The sequence below is a fragment of the Elaeis guineensis genome, chromosome 3 (genome assembly GCF_000442705.2).
Source record: "Elaeis guineensis isolate ETL-2024a chromosome 3, EG11, whole genome shotgun sequence".
NCBI lineage: Eukaryota > Viridiplantae > Streptophyta > Magnoliopsida > Arecales > Arecaceae > Elaeis > Elaeis guineensis.
The window spans coordinates 97,938,869-97,960,845 of NC_025995.2; the positions used below are offsets into that span (position 1 = coordinate 97,938,869).

The window sequence follows — 21,977 nt, forward strand, 5'->3', positions numbered from 1 at the left end:
CACCCTTAAATTGCCCACCATCTATCTAGTCTGACTATAGACATATTCTTCTTTCCATCAATGTCTCAAAATAAAGGGAAAATACAACCAAGTCAAGAGACAAGATGACTCAAGTAATATTAGAATTAAGAACCAGCCCGATCAAGATGGCTTGACTTGTAAGAATAAAAGTTGAAAGTTATTTTCCCACCAAAGATAACTAAAGATTATTGTGTTATGTGTGTGTGAAATACCGAAATCATATATAATATGGTAAGAAAAAGAAAATTTGGTGTTTCATTTTTTTTATTAATTTATAGTTTGTATATTTTCTTGGCCGAATAGATCATATGATTTTGATGGTTTATGTTAGATGACCATTTTGACAATATGATTTGTTTATTTGGTCTTGCAAATAGTTATATATTCATTATTCTTGAGGATACAAGCACATTGAGTTCAATTTAATTTTAGATATTTAGATCAATCAAATATTTTAATAATTTATGTAAATAAAAGTGAACAAACCAAAGACAAATTAAAGAGGGTTTTTAGTTGTATAGTCAATGACATAAGATAATGAATCTCAACAAATATAGGCACTTGTGGTAAATGGTCCTCCATTGACATCTTTAGATACAACATTATATGATGTATGTGTAGATGAATTTTTTAAATATTTGAATTAAAATTTTATTTAAAATAAAAAAAAATATCCAAGTTAGGAGAGGATTGCTGGTCGAAGCAAAAAATTTTGATGAGGTGAAGGGGCATCGTGATCTTACAGTCCCAAAATAAGAATTTCTTAAATCAATATATGATTATTAGTTCAAAGGTTTTTTAAGTTGTAAAAGAGATAGTTAGATATCAAATTTGGTTAGGAATTCGGTAATATTTTGAACATAAAATTTAATGAAAATTTATTTAAATTCGTTCTGTTGATATGCACCCAAGTCATTCACGAGAGAGGATGGTTTGACGAGATGTTTTAATAAGATTTACTTTGAACGGTTAAGATTAGCGAGTACGAGAACGAGAAGCCAGCGAGTACGGGAACGAGACCCCACGCAGGTGCGAGCCCGCGTGCCGACACGTGTCATCCACTGAAGGCCTTGGGCCGGCGCTTAGCCAATCGGAATTAGTCATTTGATAGGATTCTCTCCCATGCTCTCGTCCACGAGTTGGAGGCTTCTGGGCCCCACCGTGGAAGCCCTGCACCGCCAGTTTAAAATATGGAATATATAACTTTAAAAAAAGAAAGAAAAAAAATAATGATAAAACACTCAGCGGGTAGGCTCAGAACCAGGACGATATAGAAGTCTCTGGAAAGATCAAGCTCCAGCCAGTGTTCGATTAGGGTTTTCCACAATTTTGGTGAGGATTCCACCTTTTTAGCTTCGATTTTGGAGTTCTTGAGCTGGTTTCGTTGGGATGAGGTCGTGCTGAGTCTGGAGGTAGGTCTTGTCTCGTTTCCTTTTTTTTTTTTTTGCCCCTTTTCCGGATATTTACTTGCCTTTCAAGGCTTAATCCGGGCTCTCTAGCTTCGTTTAGGATTTCTTGAGCTGGTTCTGTGATCAGCAAAAGTTTCCTCTAAGCCTGCTGTTAGGTCTTAATCGGTTTGGGGATTTTTTTTTTCTTTTTTTTTTGTGTGGTTTTATGACTGGTTTTCTAAAGATTTTGATAGTTTACTTCGTCCTCTTTAGCTTCAGTTTTTGAGCCGGTTTTCTTAGTGAAGAAGGTTTTTGAGAGTCCTGTGCTAGTTGTTTAATCTTATGATTATTTTTATTTATTTATTTTTAAAAGATTTCTATTGCCGCAGAAGATCAAAGGCCATTTCTTGCTCGTGAATATGAGATCAGATCCAAGGGAATTGTACAGTTTTCGCCCAGGATATTAGATCGGTGAAGAGGATGTCGGACTGGAGCTCTCGCAAGGTAGCTTTGCTTTAGTAAATTCTTGGAATCAAGTCTCTCTCTCTTCCCGGGGCTTTTTTTTTTTTTTTTTTTTTTTTTTTTTTCTGTTTTTCTGGGTGGGGTGGGGTGTTGGCGTCGTAATTCTTGCTAGAATGTTATCTGATGTCTGTCCATGGTGCTAAATTGTTTGAATGCACATAGTGGAAATCGCAACAGAGTGATTTTAGAGATCTCTGCAGATTTTCATTTTTATGAGTGCATGACAGATAATAATAGGTCGAAGAATAGGTTGAGGATTTGACGCCATTTTTTTTGATGACACCCAAAAATCATAACCAAGTGTTGAATAAGTCTTAAGAGGGATTTTATCACCAAAAAGTAATTGACTGAAATTACCAAACGCTAATATTTCTCGAAAGTGAAGCAACATAGTTCAGTGGGAGATCATGAATGTAAACTTTTCAGCAGCCTCCTCACCTTGCTCCTCAGTTTGTTGATCGTGATAATACACTTTTTTTTTTTGCCAAGTTTACTTGTTGAGCTACCAATGCTTCTTGTGGTCAAGGTGGTTTGATACAGCTTACTTGCCGATTTATATTTAACCCTAGCATGCTATGACAGAAAATTTGTGCATTATGAATTGCTCCAAGTTGTCAGGTTGTCTACCAATTTTAAAAGGCAATAAACCACAGGAATTTAGGCTAAATGGTGGGTATTCAGGTGTCCACCTTGGTGGAAGTTGGATGAAAAAAAAATAAGAAACATATAAAAATAAGCAGCAAACTGGAAATGAATCAAAAGAAATCAAATGATTAGGGTATGCAAACACTTTTATGTTAAGTCAAGAACCTATTTTTGTGTCACATGAAATGTTAACAACCAAAGATGCCAACTTTTCATAAAAATATATATTAGTAGGTTCCTGAAAATTGTTCTACAACTCAAGTTGGTTAGTGGAACAAGCAACTTCAGAAAATAATGAATTCATGCAATTTACAAGCTCTAACATGGTAAGGTGTTGAGGCTGCAACATGGAAAAATGTGGGCATTCTGATTCATGTATGTGATGCACCTAATATCCTGACTTGTCCTACATAAAACCCTCCACTCCAGCATGTAGAACTGGAGATAGTGCCTTGTATGCCTAGGTGGGCTACTTACCCACCCGTGGCAGGCCAGCATATGGGGGATGCCTAGGCGATTGGGCCTAACTAGGTGGTTGTAAACCAACTAAGCTAGCTGGCATCCTAGTTGGTTCAGGAATCAACTTTTAAAAAGTTTGTCACTATCATGTTGGACAAACTGATAGCTTGCCTGAACAATGGGACCATTGCAGAACGTATTATTTGTCTGTGCTTGCATGCTTTGATCCATCTGTCCATGTAATACTGTATTTTCTAGACTCTTCAAGCTATTTGACAGTCAAAATCTACTTTAGACTAAGCTTTAGTTATAGGTGTATCCAACCTACTTTGGACTACTTTGGACTGCTTAAGTTATAGGATAATAGCTTAGGTCATGCTTACAATGCAAAATGCAGACCATTTGTAAACAGGTCAGGCCTGACTATTTGGCTTGATGGACCATTGCAGTATGTTGTAGCAAGATGTCAAATAAAAGAGATATCAAAGAAGACAAAGATCAATGTAAATTCACGGTTTATGTGGAAAGCCCTTCGAATCAAAGGGAAAAACCATGGGCAGAGATACTTGGGGATTTTTCACTTTCTTCAATATTGAAAATTTGGAGATTACAGAGTACGAGGCAAAAAATCCTAAAAAAGCACTCGCACTTTAAAAGACAACACATCTCACCAAAATATGTACACCGAGATGGAAAGGCCCCTATTAATTCTATGGCCAGTGCTAATCTAAATGTAAGATATCTCTACACAGTGTGATAGTGTTACTTACCGGTACAATCTGTTATAAAAGCTGATGTTGCATAATGTTTGAGAAATAATTTTCACAATAACATTCAAGTGGATTTACATTTAATAACTGACAGATGAACTACACGAGTCAAGTCTGAGATCTGTCTGAATGGTTTTTTCTTCTTGCATGAGCCAGTTTTATCCATTTATTCTTCAGTCTTTTCTTCTCTTGACTTATTTATGCATTCATATGTGTGGTCAAAAGCCCCAGGTCACACTTTTTTTACTTTTTTTGTGAGGTGGTGGCGGTTTGTTGGGAGGTGATTGTTACTGTGCGATAAACACACACACACACACACACACACACACACACAGAAAAAAAAAAAAAAAAAAAAGATCGACAGCTTGAGCTTTTTCTGCCTGGTGGTAGGTAAATAATACACAATTTCACTACTCCATAGTGTTCTGACTAAAACAAAAGATTTTTTTAATTCAAAACCTGGAGTAGTGAAAGATGTCGCCAGATATGCTTTTCTCAACTTGTAGGATTGTCAATAGGTCCGAGCAGCTTGAGACTTGATCAGCTTGATTTAAGCATATTGGAGCTTGGTTAGAAGTTAATTCAGATGTCCTAGTCTCGTTATTAATTTTAAGCCAAGCATGAGAAGGACCCTAAGAAGGATCCAGCTCAATCCATCTCAATCCATCTCAGCTTGGTAATGCTTGAAATTGGGCATGTTATATGCAATATATGTGTAAGTATATATCTAATCAACTGGTTGAATATATCCAACAGCTAATGTATGGAGTGCTTCAGATGAGATTAAGGCTTTAATTAGTGGATTATTTAATTCATTTGAATCAGGTTGAACTTTAATTCAAGTTTAAATCAAGCTTTAATTCAGTCTTGAGCCTAGTTTTGATTATGCTTGATCCAAGCTTGACATAAGCTTAGCTGGTCTCAGCTTGATTTAAGGTTATCAAACCAATCCAATTAGCTGTGCCTTTGGCTTGGTTAGATATCAGATTTGATCAAATTATGGCCTCCAGGCTCACATTTGATTTCAAGCCAAGACTGATCAAACTGAGGCCCCAATCAAACTTGGCTGGATTGCACTATTTGTTAAACTATGATACAGAGAGTCTTCAATATCTGCTATTAATTTCCCCATCCTCTGTCTACTCTGATGCTAACTTAAGAAACATTTATCAAATTAGACTCAATGTTGTTAAATCAATCTACTCAGAATATGTAAGGATATCATCTTAAAATTATTGCAGTCATTTTTGCTTGTCCATCTATGTTGAAACAACTATAAATAAAAATAGTTAAAGCCGTAGAAAAGTGGTAATTTATTTAGTATTTGTGCAGCTTGTAGATAATTTGTGGGATGAATTTGCTCAGAGTGATGTTTTCATCATGCCGCATCGAGATGGTGAAAAGGTGAATGAATCAGTGGCTGTCGGTAATGCTTACAGGCATTTAGGAAATAATGTTGGAGAGAGCACAGATAGCACTGGAGTGGCTAAAACTGTACTCTGGGGGAAAGAAAAACCATATTTGGTTCCTCCAATGAATCATGGAAGCTGTGATCCTGAGTACATCCACAATGCCATTACACTGCTGTCCCAGGATGCTGAAGTCTCTGATAGCTGCATAAAGGGCTGCAATGTGAATACAGATAGCAGTATATTTTGCACAGGAAATTCTATCCTTGGGACTAGGGGTTCAGCAGATGGAAGCAATGATTGCCATTTCCCACTTGATAATGTTTCTCCAGCTGTTAAAAATACCTGCCTTTTGGAAAATGGACACAAAGACAGGGAAAATGATCTTGCCTATTATGACTGGCCTGATATTGGCAATTTTGAGGACGTTGACAAAATGTTCAGGTAGCTTGATGAATTTTAATTTCATGTCTGAGGACTCCTTTTTTTTACATTGTTTTTAAATTTCAACTATGAATTTTATTTTCATTCATATATGTATTTTTTGATTTTTGGAGAAACTGTGATTTCACATTTGGGCAAGGGTGTACGGACGATGCAAACGAGCTGTCATGGTTTCCCTCTTCGTCACATTCCATTTATGGTTCAGAAATTACTTTTGATTCAGGCCTACAATCCTCATGTTCAGATTTGAATGTGCTGAATAATTCATTGGAACATCAGTCTGCAAACACCAACTTTTTGCCTAAAACTGATTCGCCATCTGCTGTTATTAATAAGTCATCTACTGTTGCCTATCAATTCGATGGTGATTGCTTGGATGCTAGTGCTGAAAATGAAGATGAATTTGCATCTAAAGAAGTATGTAAGAAACTTCTGTGACATTTGCATTACTCTTGAATATTTATAACTAGAAGAACTGTGGAATCAAATAATTCCACCTTTTAATGTATTTTCTGATAGCCACTTCATAACTTTGTTCCAGTTGTATGATAAGAGGGCTGAGATGAAGTCATCAGCTCTCAACCAGACTTGCAGTGGATCTGAGGACCTTGATATGATAACTGATGTAAGTTTCCATAGATTTCGCTGATCTCATTGCCAATTTTTAAGAAGTTGCTCTTACATATGATAAACTTTTTTTGTTCTGTTTCCTCAATTTATGGTCAAGCAATAAAGGTTATATGTGGTTTAATACCATGAAGAGATGGAATCACAAAATATAATGAATACACAGGTCATTAGGCTAGATGTTGCCAAAATGTTGTATATTGTAATCGGCACTTCCTAGTATATACCAGGCTGTTGTTGATCCCATGAGCAGATTGAGAGCTCACTGCATCCCCATAAGCTACTTGGAGATTAGTCTTGTAGACAAATGGGGATGATATTATCCATTCTCATCTTGTGCTCAAGCATAAGTAGCCACTGGCAGATGTCAAATGGTGATAGCTCACCACATCCCCATTGTCTACTTGGACATTAGTCTTTTAGGCAAGTGGGGATTTTGTGATTCATTCTCATCTTGTACTCAAGCATAACTGGCAACTGGTCTACCAGATGTCAAATGCATTGTTCTGTAGCCATCTGATGGAAGAAGTCTTCATAAATAGCAGGTGGGCTACTTCTACACTGATTCTACTAGTCATGCTTATAAACATAACGTGTGCTCCATATGCTGATGAACTGTCTTGAAGAGTTTCACATATTCTCTAGCACCATTCTATCCTCAGTTCTGATCATTATTTCATCAACCATTGGTCATCCCATGTTGTTGGATTGTTTGTTGGTTCCATGTTTCTCATGGAAAACAATGGCTGATTTGTGCTGTCTCAAAAATTTCTTTTGTGTAATCTGATGAGTTTAGTCTCCTATTTCTCATCCTTGGGCTAGCTGTTTGGTGGCTTCATGGGAGGACTTCTTGCAACAATATGCCTTCTCCATCTGCTCCAAGCTTTTATGCACGTTGTGAAGAAATGAAGGGAATGAAGAAAATAGATTATGTGACATTTAAATATCTTGTTGGCACTCTATTTGTTCACTGCAAATATCCCATTGATTTTGTATGACTTTGTGAAATGGAGTATGTGAAAAAAAAAAACCTATTAAATATCATATTTGATCCATTGTCATCTTCAATCATTAAATATGATATTATAAGAGGACATAACCAATTAAATGTTGGATGGATGAGTCGAAGTCGGACCCATTAACAAAAAGTGTGGAGTTCGTTTTTGTGGAACTGAGGACTGTTTGAAATTTCTGCAACGTGCATGTCTTTTCACTTGTAGGTTATTGCATTGATCCTTTATCTTAGCCATGCGATGGCTATGTTCTATCTGTTTTAAGTAGTGATGGAAAACACTACCATATCTCCATGGAAGAATCACAAATACATGTTCAATTATGAGATACCAAATTTCCTGTGGTCTATATGTTCTACTCTTCTGAAGTTCTGGAATTAAAATAGGCTGCAAGAGCATTACAGTGACTCTTGTTTTGTGCTTGAAATGATTTTATTAGATATGGATGGTTAGCATTCTCAAAAAGAATTTGCTTGATCCTTGTTCTTTATCCTTTCTGCAACTTAGTGATGAAAGCAATTTCTTCAATGACATGCTGAATTAGCTGCCCAACTTTTTTAATTGAATATGATTCAACTGGTCTTCATAATGATATTTTAACATCTGTATTGAAGCTTTCTTTCCATAAACAACATTTTTTTAAAAAAATATAATATTTGTGATCTTAGAAAACAATTCAAATGGACCTCACCATAAATCTTGTATTCTTCACTTATTTAAAACTTGATAAACTTGATCTTATTGATTGATATGAACATAATGCAGATCGGAAGCCAGTACTTGTCTGAAGAAAAAATAATACAGCAATTTGCAGATCGGAAGCTTCCCTCTTCTGCTATTTCAGCCGCTGAAGCATGCCCATCGGAACATATGTTGGAGCCAAAGCATATCTTGGGATCTGCTTCATCAAGTTACATGGACACTTCTAATCCTCATTCAAATTTGGAATACAATTTTTCTACACATCAAGTTCCATCCACATTGAGGACATTGAGTAATGCATTTGAAAATGATATTGATCTTTCCTCTTCTAATAGAGTCTTAGATCACGTCACAACTGATTCCTACCAGTACATGAAGAGGTTACCAAAGGAATCATCTTTGCCTCCAACAATGAAATCTGAGGAAAAAATGGAGAAACATAAGCAGCAGTTACATGATTCAGTGACTGTTGACCACAGGCATTGGCAAACATCATGCACAAGCAAAACTATGGCTATGAAAAATCATCACAAATCTCAACATAAGACAGGATGCAGCAGTGAACAAGAAGAGCGAAACATAGGACTTTCAGCCATCGACAAGGATTCTTCTATAATGCAGGATAACTCTTTCATGACAACTGTTTCTTCTGATGACGTCTCACTAGAGGCAACCAGTTTTCAACAGCTTCAGGATGTTATAGATCAGGTATAGCTACTTACATTGGGCCTTAGAATACAATTCTTGTTCGAGTGTATATATATCGTAGTGTATGATATTGTTTTGTGTCATTTGCTGGTATTTCACCATGTTCAGTGGCTGCACTTTTCATGTTTATATTTATGCTGAATATTAGCTGAGTAAGCATTTCACATTTTATTTATCTTAGCTTCTTTCTTCTCTGAACCTAACACTTTCATCCATAACATTCAGTGTGAGGACTTCAACTCTTCACCAGTATTTCTTGTATACGGTGTTGTTGTATATTAATACCACAACAGGCTTCTGTCTAACTTGGTAATTGCTTTCTGTTGCTAGAAAATACATTGCGACCTTAAATCTTAGCTTTTCAAATGTTTTCGCTCTTTTTGAAGTTGTGCATCATAAAATCACTAATTGTTTAATTTTTCATGGACTTGACATTTTAATGTGTTCTATTGTAGTTTTGGAATTACTTTCCTTTCAAACAAGCTCTACTTATCAGCTGCAAATGTAAATATTATATCTACCGATTGTCATTTGCACTGAATGTCACCCTCCTCAATGCTATCATATTAAGTAATGATCATGACTTGTTAATGAAATGAAAGGTTCTTCTTTTTTAACCTAAAATTATATATGTCTGTGGCTCTGTGCAAGTATGTGCACAAAGTATCTGCAGAAGTGCCAGTGACTTCAATTATTTTTATTTTTCAGTTGGATGTTAGAACAAAGCTGTGCATTAGAGATAGTTTATACCGTCTGGCAAGGAGTGCTGGACAAAGGCATATTTTCTCTAATACAAGCAATTGCAGCAGAGAGAATATAGATTCAAGAGGAACTCAAAGTACAGAAACATCAAAAAGGTATGGCTCATCTTGTTGTAGTTTTGACATGAAAATTATTTGCAATGCCTATATTTTATGGACTTCAACAATATTCTTTGTTGTCTTGCTGTGAAATGAATCGCTTGTAGCTTATTGCACTATAAATGCTTACTGTACCTTTCTCCTTAAAGTTTTGATTAGTTCTTTCCCTGACATAATTTCCAGTTATTGATCTTATGAACCATTAGCTTATTTTGAGCTCTTCCAGGAATCTACACGATAATTTTAAGATGATTTTATCATTTGCCTATGTATTATTTACTATAAATGTATCATGTGGTCAGTGTTGATGAATATGTTTTTAAAGCTTGACCATCAGTAGCATTAAAATTGTATTTGTATACTGGGATTATATGGTAGGAAAGTTCATCCAGATAAAAGCCAAAATATGAGAGTAGACTCGTGGAAGCATTATGCGGTGTAATGGAATGTTGTAGATTCTCTTTTCAAGAAATGAGAAATGAGAATAGAAAATAATAAAGAAGATCACACTAATTTTTTTTTGCTTTTTATTCAACTTGGTCAATCAATAAATTGGGTGATTACCATTAGACTTTGGTTTGTTGGTTGGCACCCCAATCTTACTTGCTCTAGTGTCAGACCACTACATTGGTGGGCTCCCCTTATTATTTGAGCAATGTTTTAAATCCCACTGGGATTTTATTTTATTTTATTTTTGTTTTTTTTGTGGGTTGGGGGAGCGCGTCTTGTATGTCCCGACCCATTCGTGTCAGAAGCTGAGATTTGGAATCAAGGTCGGGACCCCTATCTCTTGGGGTCCTCTTGTCCTACTCATCCTGTGGGTGTCCTGCCTGAGCATCAGGACCATAAGTGAGACAAACTAATTCAACTCCCTATCCTGCTTATTTCTCCTCATGAAGAATCCCTGTTGCCCAGCAAGGCCACATGGGCATCTCTATCATCCCCTCGATCACTTCATCTAGGTGGTTGCCTTCCCTGAATCCAATACCACTGTCACCTTCTAAGATTTGGTGAGAGCAGATTTCTTCAGCATGGAGTAGGGGAAGAAACGAGAGGGAGAGAAAGAGAGGAGGATGAAGGGTTGCCAGCATACTAGATCTGACGAATGACATCTTCCGTAAGCATCAGAAGCATTGAGAGAGGAAGAGGGAGCATCTGCGCCAGCATTAGATGTTCGAGGTAGGCGGGAGGGAGAGAGAAATAAAGGGACATGGCAATGGAAGTGGAGATACGAGGAAAGGAGGGGAGTGGGGACTTGAATGGATGTAGGCTAGATTTTACAGCAGCGATGAATGGTTTAGGAGGGGCTGAAGTGTCAATTTTGCCCCTGCTTTAGAAAAATCATGAGCTAAACAGGTTTTTTGAGGTTTTGGGAGAGACAGGACTTTTCTTGTTTATTTTATTAAATGAGAGCGCGTTTCAGGATGCCCCACCATCTCGATTGCTGGAATAGGGAGGGATGCAGCACACCCTGTTCCTGGTAAAAAAGGGATATAACCATGCCATGGGATTTAAAGCCTTGAATCTTAGAGGAAAAAAATAAATTGATCCATGCCACTCGTTAATTCCATGTAGCAAATACCAAGCTCAACGCATACTGCAAACACATGTAGGTATTCTTCTGATAAAAGAAAAAGGACATTCACTTATAACTCCTTCATGATCATTGATTGTGTGGATAAGACTTGACCGATTTCATTTTTGTGACTTGATGCGTGCAGTCTTTCTAAACATTGAAGGAAAACCCTGTTATTGAGTTTCAAAACTGAAATTTATAGGGTTTGATTGCTTGCTTTGGGTTACATAACTAATTGTGGCCTTTGTGACCTTAATGTTAAATTGGTGTCCAACATGAGGCCCCACATAAGCCATCCTATCTTTCTAGTTAATCCCAATGCTAGCCCAACTGCTAGATACATTCCATCTTGTCAACTTTGTTGCCACCAAAGGCCTACTTCCTGAAACCCATCCCTTCCCCTTTAACTTCTTATGCCCATACTTAGCTCTCGTGAGACCCACTGGAGTGACCCATCCCAGGTTTCCAGTCTGCGTGAAACCTTAAAGATCCCAATAGGAAATCATCTTCCCTGTTCCTCATAGCCTCGCACTCCATTGATATCTGACATTCACTTTTGGCATGGCCTGTTTTGAAGCTTGCAATTCCCACCTCCTCTTCATGCTAATCCTTGAACATAATCATTGCTGTTGCCGACAGTCTCAACCCGACATCATCATGCATCCCTCAAAAGCTCTACTGTGGTTGCTATCACCGCTACTTGATGGTTGCAGCTAATATCATTTTGACTAAATTCACCTCCTTTACTGGTTTGAATTTGACCTTGCTCATGGTGTGGGTGGAATAGGCAATTATGTTTGAAGTAACGTTCTCTCCTGTGACTTGAGCTTAGGTTAAAATCCATACAAAGTCGATTGAAGTGATCAATTGAACCAAAAGGAGGAAAGCTGTAATGTTTTGACTGAAGACAAGAAGGGTTTTAATATGAAAAAATGGGTTTGGCATGAGCAATTGACAAATAAGGTAGCAAGATCTATAGACCAGTTGAATCCATCACAATCATTTCTTACTAGAAAAAGATTTCCTTGGAGCAAATTCAACATATGAATGGAGTGATGACCACTATGCAGCAATGAATTCATTGAAGATGGCAATGATGGCATTGAGCTTACAGCTTGGCAAACGTTTCCATCTCCTGCTAATTGTGGTAGTTGATTTCAATTGTTAACATAGGAAGTTGGTGTCTAGGATCTGCTGCCAAATGCTAAAGGTGCTGGGTGGTGACGAACTGTCATACCCTCACACAAGGAATGGCTTCAATGTTCTTAGGAGAGAACTAACATGATTATGCCCTCAACTTTGAATACATGCTTGGAGGTTCTAATTAGTATCCACACCATTTAACGTGATCTGAAATTTCTGAAAGTGATTGCATGCTCAAGTGATTGTCAACCTATGAACCTCAAATATTTTTGAGAAAAACTACATGTCTGAGGGCTTTGACCCCCATCCCAATAGAGTTTGAATAATACCACTGCAATCCTTTTTCTCCATTACATATTCCTTTTTTAATATATAAATCCTTTCTTTAGTAGTGGTAGGTGCTGACATCTTCCTTTTTCAGTACTCTTGTTACTAGTACATCTGAACGAATCATGTGAGGCTTTTTTTTTTTCTCTCTTTTTTTAAAGTTAGACATAGAACCAACTAAATGAAATTAATGGTTATTTATTTTGTGTGCACCAATGAGTTTGGATTCAAGCATGGACTGTTGTATTGCTATTGTATTTGAATTATTTGACAGCAACCTTGTGCTGAATGTTTAATAAATTATTTATCACCACAAGTTATTTGGATTTGCCTATAATAAAAAGTTATTACTGAGAGCAACATTGCTTTTAATTATTATTTCCTTGGTATCTGCCGTTAATTGTTCGTTTGATGCTCGTGTTTTAGAAGGTGTGCGAAGCTTGCAAATGCCGAGACTGAAACAAATCCTATAGATCGGTCTATGGCTCATCTACTTTTCCACAAGCCTTCAGACCCTCCTACAGGACCTGCTGATGATGCCTTATCATTTGAGTCTCATATCATTGTAAGTTTGACTCTTGGACTGTTGTTCTTGGATAACAATGATGCTCGAACATGTGAATCTTTGCTTACGAACTCTCACCTATTACAGAACGAACAGAGTCGTGTTCCTGTCGGCAACCAGCCTGTGCTGCCTGATTTATTTGTTTCTCAAAAGCGAGTTGGGTAATTGCAGAGGTTTGAACTTGCCGAACGGTGATCAACGTTGAGAAATTTGGCACTCTAGCATCATTTTTCTCCGCTAGAACTATCATTTGTTTGTAGACTGCCCAAAACCATCTATAGTAATATTTTAGTGGTAAGTTAAGAGTCATAAAATACTGTATATATATTTGTATGTCCCAAAGATAATTAGGGTGCACTAACATGTAGTTAGCTGATGGTTGTGCTAATCTAGTATGTGCTGGTTTTGTTTCTTGTGCCACTTGTGCAAACCAAGTGGAGAATTGAGCCATGTAATAAACTAATCAAATCGTGTCAGTCAAACGAGGTGCTTTGAGGAACTCATTAAGAACCAAAGGGATATACAATTGTCATGGTTGTAATGAAATCGTAGACTGTTGTCGCTGACTCCTATCATTCTTGTTACTTTTTGTATATCACACATTGGTTTGTCGATGTTATGAACATCCGTGTAGGCCTTGGTGAGAAAACATGTGGGACACCATTTATATCGTGAAGCTCAAATCCATGTCCAATTCCAGCTTAGCAACTGGCATGCCATGTGACGATTGATGTGAAGCACGAATCCTCTCGTAACTCATGCGTCAGGAAGTTTTCTTTTGCTACGAGTGCAGAGCCCCTTCATTTAAAACCCACTCCAAGATATTGCCCCGTTATTTTCCGATTCGTGCAACGCTATATAAATGGCCAGGTTACTCTTGACCACTTCGATCTTTATATTTCGTTAGAGTGATGCTCTGTGAACCACACCTTACCCCCCTTAATGTATTCAGAATTGCATCTTGCCCCTATCCAACCATTGAGTATTAAAAGTAAGGCTCACTCTAATTAAAAGTAAGGCTCACTCTAATGCTTTGTTTGGTACAAATGATGGATTGAAAGAAGGATAGATAGAGAAGAAAAGATAAAGGAGGAAGATGATGGATGGAAGATTCATTTATTCTTTTACGTATTTGGTGAAACATAATAGGTTGGATGAGAATAATTCTTTCTTCTATATCATATAAGAAGAATGAAAAAAGGATGGACGATATTTGTTTGATATTTTTACTAAACTATCCTTTGATAAAATTATTAGTATTATTATTAGTTTATAATATTTATTTATTACTAAAGAAGTAAGCAAATGGTGGATGAATAATCTCTTTTTTTTCATCTATATTTTTTAAAAATTTTTAAATCAAATAGTAGACGGAGGTCATCCATTCTTCCAATGCCATCCATCCTCTCTCTCATGAGTCCAATCAAAAATAGGGTAAAAAAGAGCATTCCACGAGTTTGTAGTTCTAATTTATGCAGCGAGATGGTGCGATTGCTTTCTTATCCATCTAGATGTATAGCAATACCCGATGGTGTTCGCCTTCTCGTCCATTTAGATACCGAGAAGAAATTAGCGGCAGCGTCACCTAATATTTTAGAAAATCTTGCATACAATCTCTAACAAGTTCATAAAAATCCGAGGTGTATACATGTGGGATGTAATTCAGTTAAAGTGCATCATAATCCAAGCTTAACGTCTTGAGCATTATCCTTGCAAAAACACAGGTCAAATGTACATCCTATGTCATGATCTGTGCTCCACTTATTTCTGCTTGACAAATTAATGAGTCAATGACACATGAATCTAGAGCTTGATTGGTTTAACGCCAGTATAATGCCCACTCTGGAGAGGGGAACAATGCAGTAAATGGTGAGCTTCGGTCACCGATCATATTGGTGTTTATCTATAAGCTACTCGAGATACTTCGCTCTGTTGATCTATCTGTTGACATTGCAAGTCCAAAAGAAAAATTTTCCTTCACAGAAAAATAATTGAGCATGGAGTGATCGATAAAAAGAACAGATTATTCAAGGGTACATCAGGAACCAATAATCCCACTTCGATCCTATGTAGATATTGTTGGGCTTGTGGGTCTCGACTCGCTTAAATGTCTATTTGCCATTTATCCCTGGTCTACGTACTTGTTGCGGCCAATCGCCTCGTCGCCCGATCGCCGGGAAGCGTGCACCTGCAAAAGGAAGTCCGCACTGACCGGAGGCGGCTCCGGCGGGGACCCTCCGACGGTCAAGTCAGAGAGGTGACTGGGCAACAGTGAAATGCAGACAGAGAGCTCTGAGAAAGAGAGTGGGAGAGAGAGAGAGGAGCGAGCCTGCGTATGTGGGAGAGACGGGCGGATCGACCCTTTGCACTGTTGCCTTCCCCGGTATATATAGTGGAGCACGGTATGGCGCTATCATTAATGGCGCGGACAAGTGAGGAACTGTCAACTCACTGTAGACTGTCAGAGCCGCCGTGAAAACGTCATGTCGCCGTGTAGCCGTCTAATCGCCAGGATTGACCCGGCCCCGGGCGGGACAATGCCCCTAGGTAATTGTGCCGCATGTCCGTGTCAGGGCTGACAACGTCTGGCGACCGTACGGTGGTTGGTGGAGTCGGCCGACCCCAGGTCGGTGGCCAGCAGAGTGGCGTCGGACTCCTCCGTTGGTCGGCGAGCTTCATGTGGGTCGGCTATCAGACCTCTGGGTTTAGTTGGTCGGGAATGGACCGTGGAATGGCCGTAGTTAGCCGCTGATGGCGTCCGTCGGTCTGTCGCCCGACCGACGGTCGGCCAGTCAGAGTCGTCCGTCGGGCCGTTGGTTAGTCGGTCGGGCTGCCAGCCGGTCGGGCCCTCCGATAGTCGGTCGGGAATGGACCGTGGAATGGCCGTAGTTAGCCGCTGATGGCGTCCGTCGGCCTGTCGCCCGACCGACGGTCGGCTAGTCAGAGTCGTCCGTCGGGCCGTTGGTTAGTCGGTCGGGCTGCCAGCCGGTCGGGCCCTCCGATAGTCGGTCGGGAATGGACCGTGGAATGGCCGTAGTTAGCCGCTGATGGCGTCCGTCGGCCTGTCGCCCGACCGACGGTCGGCCAGTCAGAGTCGTCCGTCGGGCCGTTGGTTAGTCGGTCGGGCTGCCAGCCGGTCGGGCCCTCCGATAGTCGGTCGGTCGGTCGGTGGGTATCCCCCAACAGTTGCCCCCCTCCACTCCTAAGTCGGGTGGAGAGCTGGCCGATGCCTTCATTCGGGTAGCAAGACCGGACGACTGGGAGTGGATTTGTCGCATGTGCAGATCCGACCGTACCGCCGGCTGATCCGTTGTCAGACACCTCACGAATCCCAAGTGATCCGAACATCTAGTCGATGCCAGAAGTCGCGCCGGCGTCAGGTGTCAGACGCCACGTCTTGTCGTCGTCAGTCATCACGTCGGTGTCAGAAGATCGGGCGTCGGACGATACGGCGTCAGTCGATCGGATATTCGGCGCCGATCGCGGGTGAGGCGTCCCATCGGGAACGCGGACCGGCGCGGGCGGCCGACTGCGGAGCCAACCCCCGCGCGCCGCGTGTCATGGTGGTTGGCCGGCGTCTGCTCCGGCATTTAATGAGGGCGGTGCGGGCATCCCGGGACGAAGCGCGCCGAATCCTCAGCCAACCGGCGGGCGCCACGCGTCGCGCATCTGGAGGTCTTTGGTCGGCGCGGGAGCATCTCGGCCGTCGGTCGGCCCTATATATATAGGACCTCCCGGACCCAGGACCCACACTCGCCATTTGCTGGGGGAAACTCTGTCCGGGCGATTTCTTGGTCGTCGCGGGCAGAGCTCTTCTGTACTTCCGGAGGGTCCATCGGGTTCGTGGTCCCCTCTTCTCCTTCTTCTTCCCTTTCTGCTCTTTTGGTTCCTGCATAATGACCAGGAAACTGACCCAGGGAGCTCGGTCGGGGAACCCGACCGACGACTCTCGATCGGCTCCGGAAGATGAGGCTTCCTCGCTTTCGGGGCCGAATGTCGATCAGCTTCGGGAGCACTATCGCATCCCGGAGCAGTTTCGGCTCTCCGCTCCAGGGGCCGGCGGTCGGGTCAACAACCCTCCGCCTGGCGACCTGGCGCTATATGTCGAAGACCTTCGCGCGGGTCTTCGGCTCCCGATTCCGGAGTTCGTCCGGAATCTGCTTGATTACTACGGACTCTGTCCGGCGCAGCTGGCGCCGAACTCTGTTCGTCTGATAATCTCCTTCGCGTTGTTGTGTCAACTTTTGCCGACCAACCCTCGCGTTTCCCTCTTTCGGGCATTTTTTGTGCTCCGACCCCACCCTAAGGCCCGAGGGTGGTGGCTCTTCAACCCCCGGAAGGGTCTTGCTTTCATAACCGGTCTTCCATCGTCCATTCATGGATGGAAGAACCAGTTCTTTTTCGTTTCTTCTTCTTCTTCTTGGGGCTTTCCTTCCCGCTGGGGTGTACCCCGAACTGAGGCCAACGACAACAGTCGGGTCGACGCGGACGACTGGGAGGACTTCCACCGACTCAAAGACATGTCGGTCCCGAAGCAGAGGGAGCTTGTTACCGAGCAAGCTCTCTATGATGCCGGCCTGAGTCTGGTCCCCCGAATAGGTATCGCCCGATCCCCCAGCTTTTCTTTTTGTTCGGCTTTAGGGTAGTTCTGGTCCGGCCTTTGACACTGGTCGGTTTTGCAGGGACACCGCCGAGGATGAGGCCGACCGATGCCGAGATTCATCAGTTTGCCGCCGCGAGGAAGAGGCCAGCGTCGGGGGCTGGCCCATCGCGCCCTTCCAAGAGACCAACCCCAGTCCCGCCGACCGTGGAAGCGTCGGCGACCGAGGGGTCGGAGCCGATCATAGCCCTCGCGGCTCCGACTGTCCAAGCCGAAGAGAGGCCGACCGAGGAAGTGGCCGAAGGAGTGTCGGCGGCTTCGCCGCTGCGGGTGGAGCCGGATGACGTTCGGGAAGCCGAACATCGTCCGGAGGCGTCCGCTGGCGCAACGGGGGGCGCCGGGTCGAACTCCAGCGTCCCATCGCTGCCAGCCCCATCGGTCGGGGCAGCTGATCGGGGGAAAGCCCCGATGGAGCCCTCGGAGGAGGAGAGATCAATGCCCCCCAGCGCATACTACCCTGAGGGTGTATCGGCCTTGGCCGACCACAACCTTGCGAGGAGGTTGTGCCAGGGGATCCTCCTCCCTACCGACGTGCAGTCGTTGCGGTCTCGGCAGGTGACCGAGATGCTGTCGCGGTTCTACCCGACAATGGTGGAGGTAAGCTTCGCGTCACCTTTTTCCTTAGAAGAATTTTTGCTTGCCACATAATTCTGACGAAGCTTTTTTCCGTCGGCAGCTGATCTTCACCATGTCCGAGTTGGAGGCCGGATACCGAAGGTTCGGCGACGTTCGGGCAGCCTTTAAAGAAAGGTCGGCGGCGGCCGAGGCCGAAAGAGCGAGGCTGGTCGACCAACTGCAGGAGTCGGCCGACCGGGAGGCCAAGTTGACGGACGAGGTCTCCCGGCTTATGGCCGAACTGAAGTCGGCCAAGAAGGAGGCCAAGCACAAAGGTCGGGCCGTGCGTCGTCTTCGACGCGAACGAGACGGTGCCACCTCCGAACTCCAAGGGGAACGCGAGCAACTTCGGGTCAGCCTGGGGAAGCTCGCGGAAGCCGAAGAGGAGTTGTCCATCGCCCAGATCGACGCCAAAATTGCTATGGCCGAGGCGGAGTTGGCGAGGGAGGAGCTGGCCTACACTGAGGACGAGGCACGGTCGGCGAGGGAGTCGGCCGATCGTGCGGTTGAGGACTTCCGGGCCTCCGACCGGTACAAGGAGGAGATGCTCGAGTCGGGCTTCGCCTCCTACCGGGTCGAGTTCGAGGACGGTCGGGATGCCGTCCATGCCTTGTACCCGGAGGTGGACGTCAGCCGAGTCGTCCCGCTACTCGCCGAAGAGGAGGGAACCGAAGAGGAGGCCGACCAGCTGTCGGGAGGCGTCATCCCAGCGGAGGAAGCCGTCCCGGAGCAGGAGCCGACCGAAGGTCCCTTGCCGACTGAAGGACATCCTTCTGCCGTTGACCCAGCGCCGCTCACGGTCGAGACGCCGATCCTTCCCGATCCTCCGTCGGTCGAAGAGATCAACCAGGACGAATGATCGGTCCAGCCGACCGTCTTCTTTTTGTTTCTTTTTGAAAATACGTGTAATCGGGCTTCGGCCCGACTTTGTAATTTCCTTCGATCAATGAATGAAATTGTCTTTTCTTGCGCCTTTTGTTTGAAATGTCTCTTATTGCTGTAATGTCGAACCCTAGTTACCAACTTAGAGAAGTCGCCAACTCGGGTAAGTCGGTAGGACTTAACCGACTTGCACAGCTCCGAAGTAGCTTGTGTCCCGACTTTAGGTCGGCTTCCAATAGTTGAAGTCGCCGGTCGGGCGCATCTGTTAAGTCGGGAGCCGACCGAACCTGGTAAAGGTTCGGTAGTCGGACTTCCGTAGATGCGTTCAGTCGAACATCGGCCGGATGTCGTTCGACCGACCGTCAATCGGTCGGGAAGCTGTGGGTGCGACTAAGGTCGCGTTGTGTGAAAACGGTGGTAAGCCGAATATCCCTCGACCGGCCGCAGCCTGGTCGGAAGTCGCGACAACAATCGCGCGGGCTGTCGACTCCCGTAGGTGCATCGGTCCTGGTAAGGGGCCGATGGATCGTTGAACGTCGAAGGAGTATTGACTCCCGTAGGTGCATCGGTCCTGGTAAGGGGCCGATGGATCGTTGAACGTCGAAGGAGTATCGACTCCCGTAGGTGCATCGGTCCTGGTAAGGGGCCGATGGATCGTTGAACGTCGAAGGAGTATCGACTCCCGTAGGTGCATCGGTCCTGGTAAGGGGCCGATGGATCGTTGAACGTCGAAGGAGTATCGACTCCCGTAGGTGCATCGGTCCTGGTAAGGGGCCGATGGATCGTTGAACGTCGAAGGATCAGGACTCCGAAATTTAAAACTGAACTTGTATTCCAACCACAAAATTCACTGGTAATACAGCTTCAAGTTGTCGGCGTTCCAAGTCCGGGGAATGGGCTTCCCCTCAAGGGTCTCCAGCCGGTAGGCCCTCGGCCCGAAGGTGTCAGCAACCTTGTAGGGTCCTTCCCAGTTGGGAGCCAACTTCCCTTGGTCCAAGGGCTTCGACACTTCCGCCTTCCACAAGACTAGGTCGCCAGGCCTGAAGAGCTTTGGTCTGACCTTAGCGTTGTAGTACCGGGCGACCCTCTGTCGGTATGAGGCCATTCGGATTTGAGCCTCATTTCGCAGTTTGGGGAGAAGGTCTAGGTCGGCCCTCCGGCTTTCGGAGTTGTCCGGCTCGTGGTACTGCTCGACCCTTGAAGACGGCAGGCCAATCTCGAGCGGGATCATAGCCTCTGTCCCGTAGGCCAAACTGAACGGCGACTCCCCGGTCGGGACACGGGGGGTCGTTCGGTAAGCCCATAGGACGGAGCCCAGCTCGTCGACCCAGAGACCTTTGGCTTCGTTCAGTCGGGTCTTGAGTCCATGGAGCAGGGTTCGGTTCGTCACCTCAACCTCACCGTTGGACTGTGGGTGCCCGACTGAAGTTAGTCGATGACGGATGTGGAACCTGGCGCAGAAGTCCTTGAAGTCTTGGTTGTCGAATTGCCGTCCGTTGTCGGTGATGATGGTGCGCGGCAATCCGAACCTGAAGATGATGAACTTTTGGATGAAGTCCTCCATCTTCCGCTCGGTGATCTGCGCCAAGGGCTCGGCCTCGACCCACTTCGTGAAGTAGTCGATGGCGACAACGATGAACTTCCTCTGGCCTGACGCCGGTGGGAAGGGGCCGAGAATATCGACTCCCCACTGAGCGAAGGGCCATGGAGCGACAATGGGAGTGATTTGGCCGGCCGGTTGGTGCTGGATATTGGCATACTTCTGGCATGGCTCGCACCTTCGGACCAACTCTGCCGCATCCTTCCTCATGGTCGGCCAGTAGTAGCCCTGTCGCAAGACCTTGAAGGCTAAGGACTTGCCCCCCAAGTGATTCCCACAAATTTCTTCGTGAACCTCTCGGAGGGCGTAGTCAGCGTCGGTCGGTCCCAAGCACCTGAGCAGAGGGAGGGAGAACGACCTCTTGTAGAGTCGGCCGTCCATGATCACATATTGCGACGCCGACCATCGGAGTCGCTTGGCCTCCGCGGGATCTTCGGGACTGGTCCCGTCGGACAGGTACCGGACGATCGGGTCCATCCAACTTGGTTCAGACGTTAGCTGCTGTACTTCTTCGACCCGATCGATGCTCGGCTGTTGGAGGTTTTCGACAAACGTCCGACCCAAAGAATCATAGGCCGATGTTGCCAATCTGGAGAGAGCATCGGCACGGGCGTTCTCCGTCCTAGGGATGTGAGAGATCTCGAAATGCTCGAGGGGGGCCACGAGATCCTTTACCTTCTGAAGATACTTGATCATGGTCGGATCTCGCGCCTCGAAGTCGCCCTTGACCTGCCCCACGATCAGCTGAGAGTCGGAGAATGCCCGGAGGCTGTCGACGCCCAGTTCCTTCGCCATCCTCAAGCCCGCGAGGAGTGCCTCGTATTCGGCTTGATTGTTGGAGGCCTTGAAGTCGAACCGGAGGGCGTATTCGGTGACTACCCCATCCGGATTCGTGAGCAGGAGCCCGGCCCCGCTTCCCTGAGCGTTGGAGGCTCCGTCGATGTGGAGTACCCAGGTGGAGATCGGGTCTGGCTCGGAGACCGAATCTCATCCCGGGCCTTCAGCTCCCGACCTTCGGTCGGTCGTCGGGCATTCAGCGAT

General features: G+C 44.2%; 1 protein-coding gene across 5 annotated transcripts; it reads left to right on the forward strand.

Annotated features, from left to right (window-relative positions):
• Positions 1-1,246: 1,246 nt before the first annotated feature.
• LOC105041621 (protein LNK1) lies at positions 1,247-13,749 on the forward strand. Of its 5 annotated transcripts, none has more exons than XM_010918581.4 (9): positions 1,247-1,433; positions 1,799-1,913; positions 5,138-5,658; positions 5,772-6,075; positions 6,200-6,283; positions 8,064-8,708; positions 9,417-9,565; positions 13,041-13,179; positions 13,267-13,749. In XM_010918581.4, exons 2-9 carry the CDS (start codon positions 1,890-1,892, stop codon positions 13,342-13,344), a joined length of 1,944 nt encoding a protein of 647 aa, XP_010916883.1. In that variant the 5' UTR covers positions 1,247-1,433; positions 1,799-1,889; the 3' UTR covers positions 13,345-13,749. The 5 variants fall into 5 exon arrangements, with proteins under 5 accessions (XP_010916883.1, XP_010916886.1, XP_019705192.1 ...); XM_010918584.4 differs by having other exon boundaries at positions 13,044-13,179; XM_019849633.3 differs by having other exon boundaries at positions 5,171-5,658.
• Positions 13,750-21,977: the final 8,228 nt, after the last annotated feature.

Coding starts and splice junctions, on each gene's coding strand:
- LOC105041621 (XM_010918581.4), top strand. CDS start 1,890: ATGTCGGACTGGAGCTCTCGCAAG. Junction 8,709..9,416: donor TTCAGGATGTTATAGATCAG/GTATAGCTACTT, acceptor TTTATTTTTCAG/TTGGATGTTAGAACAAAGCT. Junction 13,180..13,266: donor CATTTGAGTCTCATATCATT/GTAAGTTTGACT, acceptor CACCTATTACAG/AACGAACAGAGTCGTGTTCC.